The 7,364-nt window shown below is 47.2% G+C and overlaps 2 protein-coding genes across 2 annotated transcripts; one reads left to right on the top strand and one right to left on the bottom strand.

The window, feature by feature from the left end:
- Positions 1-2,893: 2,893 nt before the first annotated feature.
- On the top strand, positions 2,894-4,311 carry LOC125945725 (uncharacterized). The gene is made up of 3 exons (XM_049667981.1): positions 2,894-3,005; positions 3,454-3,788; positions 4,275-4,311. The coding sequence occupies exons 2-3, from the start codon at positions 3,460-3,462 to the stop codon at positions 4,309-4,311; spliced, it is 366 nt and encodes a 121-aa protein (XP_049523938.1). The 5' UTR covers positions 2,894-3,005; positions 3,454-3,459.
- A 57-nt stretch (positions 4,312-4,368) lies between these two features.
- On the bottom strand, positions 4,369-5,978 carry LOC125945726 (uncharacterized). The gene is made up of 3 exons (XM_049667982.1): positions 5,311-5,978; positions 4,673-4,939; positions 4,369-4,582 (listed from the first exon to the last, which is right to left on the bottom strand). The coding sequence occupies exons 1-3, from the start codon at positions 5,976-5,978 to the stop codon at positions 4,369-4,371; spliced, it is 1,149 nt and encodes a 382-aa protein (XP_049523939.1).
- Positions 5,979-7,364: the final 1,386 nt, after the last annotated feature.

The following is a 7,364-nucleotide window of genomic DNA, read 5'->3' on the forward strand; positions in this document are numbered from 1 at the left end:
ACATAACTCGATAGGATGGGGATCACTATGGCCTCTTTCCAGGCAGAGGGGGTCTCGCCGGAAGTCCATATAGAGTTATACAGACAGAGAAGGGTTTTCTTCGTTTCAGAGGGCAGGTTCTTCAACATTTCATATAATATGCGGTCAGGGCCTGGGGCAGATTGGTTGCAACAGGCGAGTGATGCATGCAGCTCTGCTAGGGAGAAAGGTAGGTTATATGGCTCGTTCCCAGTGCTCTTTCGGTCTATTTTTTGTTTTTCTATAGCTGATTTATATCTTATAAATGCTGCTGAATAGTGTGAGGAACTGGACACATGTTCAAAATGTGCACCCAGGTTCGCTTGGTCCTCAAGGCTGTCTCCCTGCGTGTGTACCAGGGGAGGTGGATGTGTTCGTCGTCCTCTTACTCTATTGACCCTGCTCCAAACCTTGGCCTCATCCGTGTATGAGTTGATACTTGATAAAAATGTTTTCCAGCTGTCTCTCCTGGCTTGTCTGCGTGTTCTCCTACCTTGGGACTTGATTTTCTTGAAATTTACAAGGTTTTCAGCAGTAGGATAATCGCGAAGCTGCCTCCATGCTTTGTTCTGCTGCCTACGTGCATTCCGGCATTGTTCATTCCACCACGGAACACGACGTTTGCTAGAAAGTCCACTTGTTTGGGGAATACACTTAGAGGCTGCATCAATTATGAATTTAGTAAAATACTCGACGGCACCATCAATTCCGAGCGATGAAATGTCAGCCCACGAGAGTTTACTGGTAAGAGTTTGGAATTTATCCCAGGCCGCTGCATCGACCTTCCACCGGGGGGCATGTGGTGGAGACTCGTATTGTCTTGTTGCTCTCAGCAGTACTGGGAAATGGTCGCTCCCGTAAGGATTTTTGGTAACTTCCCATTTAAGTTCAGAAAATAGACACGGGGAAGCTATAGGAAGAAATAGAAGAAAAGGTTCTGTTTGCAATACAGTAAAATGTAGGTTCCTTCTTATTCAGGAGGCACGCACCAGACGAGAAAAGAAATTCTTCAACAAGACGACCTCGCGCATCGATACGAGAGTCGCCCCACAGACTGCTGTGCGCATTGAAGTCGCCAAGAACAAGATAAGGTTCTGGCAATTCGTCTATAAAGACTGAAATTCATGTTTGTGTAAGTGGTAATGTGGGGGTATGTAAAGCGAGCAAATGGTGATGAGTTTGTTCAGAAGGACAAGTCGAACTGCCACTGCTTCAAGGGGCGTTTGTAGCTGCAAACGTTGACAAGCTATGCTTTTGTGAATTACAATGGCAACACCGCCTGATGATGCGAGAGCATCATCGCGATCTTTACGAAACGTAACACTGTCGGAGAAAATTTGTATGTTTCGATTTTAAGTGCGTTTCCTGTACACACAGCACTTTTGGATTGTGTTGGTAAAGAAGTTCTTGGACATCGTCGAGGTTCCTAATAAGGCCTCTGACGTTCCATTGAATGATTTGTGTATCCATAATGAAAGTAAATTGGTGCTGTGTGTACAAAAAGGAAGTGTTGCCTTATTATACCCGTGTCACACGGGCGTTTGGAAGGCCTTCGAACCGATAGACTCAAAGGTCAAGTTCGAGCTGCTACACGGGCGATTTCGACGGCCGTCGAGTCAATAGTCTATCGAGTCAACGGAGCACTCTACAACTCTATCGAAATCTCGATGGCCTTTGAGCAACGGAAGCGGAAACAGCGCGAACATGCCCTCTCGTTCACAGTGTGCTCGTAGTCACGGTTAGCAAGAACAAATCAAACCAAAATGTTCTAAAAATACTATATATGAGTGCTATTAAATATTCAATAAAGTATTTTTGCCACTTGATATGTGCGAACTGCACATACTCTCGACAACAGCGACGTGCTTGTGTTCATTCCTTCCTCCATGTTGTCTAGTACACTCTCCCTCTAGTCCATGTGCTGCCGGCTGCAATCATATCGCCGCCATTTTGCTCTCTGCATTCTTTTTTTTTTGCATGTGTACTTTATTGCGTTTTGCTTAATCATTTCCGCGTGTTTAGTTCATCTTCTAGTTTTTTTTATAATTAACGTAATAATTTGTGTACGCCTTTTTTTTCTCATCTGCAAAGTGAATTAGTGTTTTTTCAGGCGAGTGACTTTTTTTGTTTGTGTGTGACATGGAGCACGGCCAGCCCCAGAAGAAAAAAAAAGTCGCGCCATCGCAGACGCGGCAGCTGTGGGGAGAGCGGGAAACAGCGCTGCTCATAGATATGTGGGAGGACCGCCTGATGGACTTACGCCGACAGAAGCGTAATAGCGGTATATACGACGAGATCGCCACGGCCTTGCGAGTGGAAGGCTTTGAAAGAACGCGCGTTCAAGTGCACCATAAGATCGAAAATCTTGCACAGACTTATCGGTAAGTGGCTTTCATAAATTTGTCCGTCTATTGAGAAAAAGCATATTTAGAGGTGCTTATTGAGAAAAAAAAATATGAACAGGTGGATCTTCGGAGAATTTGATTTGTCGTGGAATTTTTTGTTCCGCCACCCCATGACACTTTTAATGAGCTGTAAACTCGGCCTCGAACGAGCATAACTTCAAGAATATTGGTTGCGCATGACGCAGTTCGTTAGTGTCTAAACTCAAGGTAATGGACTAATGTGACTTTAAGGGGTCCGATGCGGAAAATTACAACGCAGCACACTGTGCGAAAGTTATAGTCGTGTGACGTGGATTTCAAAAAACAGTTTGGCTACACAAGACTGTCTGGTGTTCCTGTTCCACATTTCCCTCAGTTCGGCGAATTTGATCAGTATATATTTTTTTATCTGTGCCCGCCGATGCCTCTTTATTGTTAATCAAACCTTCTCGTTTATAACATTCCAGGTTTTGGCTGAAAAATCAGAAAACAGGTGCTGGTGCCATTCCGTGGGCACATTTCTGGCGTATTCACAGTTTTCTGGGAACACTCCCGGTCAATGATCCATCAAGGGCTCAAGAGAGCCAAGTGACTGTTGAAGAGGTATAGCATTTTTGAAAAGCCTTCAGTGTGTGCAGAATAATCTGTGAATCCATTTGCTTGCTCGATGACTTCTTAAACTGAATGTGCACAACTCGCTCTATTACATGCTACTTTGTAGGTTGAAAGTGCAGCATTGTCCTAAATTGTGGCTCATACTGCTGGATGCAGGTACTACTTTTCCGTGCGTGTACAGTCCTCAGGATAGTATAAGCGTGTGTGTACAAGTAACAGCTGTTTGCTGGTACCCAGTCATTGCAATCACGTAACACAGAGACGAGGTGCATTCCCGTTTTGTTGGTGTTTCCTGTTCAACTACAGCACTTATAATAGAGTAGAGTTGGTGTGCGTATGATTGCATCACAGTGTTGAGACCCATGATGGAATGTCATCTTGCAAAACATTCTGAAGTTATGAAAGATGCAAGTGACATTATTAAATCATTATGCAGGTCATTATGGAAATGGTAAACGGCAGTGAAAGTGCTGCCGTCGACATTGACAATGGGCTGCAGTGGGAGGACAGTGCGCCCATAAGACCCCTGGACAGCCCAGCCTCCAGCAGTCCGGCCTCTCCCAGCCTGGCCTCTCCCAGCCTGGCCTCTCCCAGCCCGGCCTCCTCCAGTCCTGCCTCCTGCAGCCCCGCTATCAGCAGTGCCAACTCTGGTAGCGTGGCTACTGCCAGCCGGGGTGCAAAGAAGAGGAAGGCGGGTGACGACATAAAGCAGCAGATATTGGCTGAACACGTACTGCTGAGGGAGCAGCTGGTGGCTAGCCGCCAGAGAGAGTTTGAACAGAGAGAAAGGCTGATGATACAAATGCAAGAAAAGTTTTTTAATTCAATGGCAAAATATCTGGAACGAAGTTCGAAATAAAGTTGCATTTGCAATGATTGTATGGGCGCCTCATTTTCCATTTCTTACTTCGCCCATCTTGTGGGTTTTGTACAGAACACTTTCTTCAATGTGTGCGCTCAATCACTCCTTTGAGTGCAAAAAAAAAAGTACTTGTGCGCTTAGAATAAATGAACTTATGCTAGGCGCACAAGGCACACATTTGATGATGACAGTGTACTCACTGACCTAACAAAGCATTTAGAAGAGCTATGAATTGGGCTAGTTCGTGTGCTATAATTTTTCTTGCGCTAAGTGCAGTAGGACGCTACAGGGATGAAACGGGCACTGGATATGAAGCGGACAGGAAGTGACACATGGGAGCGCAAAGTTGGTAGTTTGCGGTTCCATGTGTCACTTCGTGTCTGCTTCATATCCAGTGCCCGTTTCATCCCTGTAGCGTCCTACTGCACTTAGCGCAAGAAAAAATGAATAACAAAGCATGATCATCCACAAAACTTCAGCATAAAATTCTCAGCTCTGCTGGAAGTGCCTGACAAGAGCTGCTCTCACATCACAGCCTGTCCCTTCCTCAACGTCCGTGCTGTGGTCAGGCTGATGGAGGCCGCCGCCATTGTTCTGAACCTCGACCAACCAGTGTTGGATGTCGCCAAAATGCTCGCACACGTTGTTCAGAACACAGCAGGCACGAATGGCAAGGCGGGCATTGTCGATGTCGCATTCCATCCTTTTCAAGATAAAGCGAAATCTTGCTTTGAGCCTACCAAATGCATTCTCCACAATCCGTCGAGCTTTGGAAAGGTTATAATTAAATAACCTTTGTTCGTCGCTCAACTGTGCCCTGTGGCTGAATGGCTTTATCAGGTTTACAGTGAGCGGAAACGCTTGATCACATGGTATTAAGGGCGGCACAGCTGTACCACTGATTGTTACTAGTGGTCGGCGGAACAGGGGGCCCTGGACTGCGTCTGCTAGTCTTGATCGGTGGTATACATATGCATCGTGGCAGCGGCCAGGCGAACCCACATTGATGTATCGGAACCTATACTTGTGGTCGACCAGTGCGAGGAGGATGATGCTGTACCTGCATAAAAAAAAAGACCTCATTAATTCGGATTGCTAGTATCATTGTTCTAGCCACAAAGTGCTTCTGCAGGCTCATCGTAGGCAGAACATAGACAACAGTATTTAGCATGTACATAAACTCCCCTGACAGTTCTCTGTATTACAACGCCGATGGCGGACTATGCTACGTGCATTAAACTAATTACCCATTCTCCGTACTCCAAAAATACACAAAACTACACTCCAAAAATTGGATATACAAGATTGCACAGAGTGCCCAGGTTCCAGCCGGTTTTCAGTCCGACAGGAGGGCCTCTGACCTAGCCCCGCTACAACGTCAGATGTAGGTGATGTATTGAAAGTGCACACCATGTCAGAGCTACGACTTACCATCCTTTATAGTTCCTGTAGTCGGTGGCGCTCTCCTTGGGCGGTGAAACGGGGAAATGGCACCCGTCTAGTGATCCCATGGCTTGGGGGAATTCCAATGTGGCCGTGAACTCGCGAATGTGCTCGGCCATGCTGGAAGCTGTGGGCATCTTGATCCACTCGGCCTCCATAGTTTGGATAATGGCCTCACAAAACTCTCTGTAGGCCACGTTGACGGTTGAACGTCCCACAGCAAACAATTCGGCGACACTACGGTCTTCGGCTGAGGAACACAACCGGTACAAGCCAATCGCGACACGTTTATCCAGCGCGATGGCTTCACGCATGTTCGTGTTCTGACGCTCGAGCAGCGGTCTCACGGCATCCACGGTGTAGCGAAAAGTCGCCGGCGTCACGCGGAATGCACGCTTGAAAAACTTCTCACCAAGCAATGGCACAGTCTCCTCAAACCACCTCGTCCGGCGAGAGAACGACCATCTATCTCTGTTTACGCTTCGTTCGGTCACCGAGTCTATTGTCATCAAGTTGTTGACGATCAGCAGCTCTTCCTCGATGGCGTCGGTCTCCGCTTTCGCCGCCTCAATCCCGGCATCAAGCTGCATGATCGCAGCCATACAGAATATCATAGCAGCCTTGTCATCTTGCGGCTCTGTCTCTCTGTCACCCATAGCGGTAGCAAAAAGGCGGTCACAGCGCACTCATTTAGAATGTAAACACACACCAAAATGGCAGCCACATCAAGCGGCCGCAAACGTTGCCACAGTTTCGCTACCCAACAACTTAAAACTAAACATACATGTATGACAATGTATAACAAAAATTTTTTTTAATGCAAAAGCAAACATGAAAGAAATTACAGTGTTTTTGAGTGGTTTTAATGTTGTTTAACTTTTGGTGACATGAAAACGAAAATAAAGATCCGCAGCGCCACACAATTTTGCGAGAAACGTCTGAACCACTCAACGGCCTTTCAAAAGTGCCGTGTAGCAGCGCGACAACTCCTTTGAGTCGATAGAGTTGTGAATTTTCGAAGGCCGTTGACTGGAAGGCCTTCCAAATGTGCCCGTGTGACACAGGTATTAGATTACAGAGCCGTTTGTGGCCCTGTCATTTTGGTTTTGTCTTTTCTAGAGCGGTCCAAAGAGTTTGGCCGCTCTTTAGGTGCTGGTTGCACCACCTTGCTTGGGGTAGTGTCCATAGCCTCTTGTGAAGCGCTGGACACTCGCTCTAACGAGCGATGTGTACGTCGTGTAGCCTTCGCCTCGAGGGACGAAGGCTGTGGCCTCACCAGCCCAGAGGCCGATGGAACCTCCTTAGCCTCCGAGCTGCGATGGCTGCTGCCAGCGCTAGTAGAGGCCTCTGGTGTGGCCGATTTCGAGGGAGGCAGGGCAGCCTCAGCTGCTCCCACCATGGGGGCGGGTGGAAGTCGCCTCAATACGCTGCGCGTGCCTTGGGCGACCGCCGGGGTCCGTCGTGGTGCTGCCCCCTGTTGCACCACTTCGGCAAAAGAAGTTTTCATCGAAAATGCAGGTGAAAGACGCTGTCGTGCTTCCCGGAAACTGATATTTTCTTTGACTTTGATAGTAATGATCTCCTTTTCTTTCTTCCAGGCTACGCAAGATCTGGAATATGCTGGGTGGCTGCCATCGCAGTTCGCGCAATGGGCCTCAGCAGCAATGTAGGGCCTAACACGCAGTTTGAGGTAGCCTGTTTCTCTATTGCATCCGGGAGTGTGCTAGAGCCAAAAGTAAGTACTATGTGTTTGGTTGGTAGTTCTTTGTTATCGCGCCTGATTTTTATGCGTTGTACATTTATAACATTTTCTTCTTTCCATCCATTCAGGAGTTCTTCATCAGTCAAATCCATGAGGTCGTCGTCTGAAACCACACCCTTGACGGTGTTCATTGTTCGGTGTGGACTAACAGATATGGTTTTATCGCCAAATGCCACCAGGTTTGTTAGTTTCTCGCACTGCATCTTGTCTTTTACTTCAATCAGAAGGTCCCCACTTGCCATCTTGGTGGCTTTGTAGCCACTTCCAATTACCTCCGTGA

This window comes from Dermacentor silvarum, chromosome 5, assembly GCF_013339745.2.
Source record: "Dermacentor silvarum isolate Dsil-2018 chromosome 5, BIME_Dsil_1.4, whole genome shotgun sequence".
NCBI lineage: Eukaryota > Metazoa > Arthropoda > Arachnida > Ixodida > Ixodidae > Dermacentor > Dermacentor silvarum.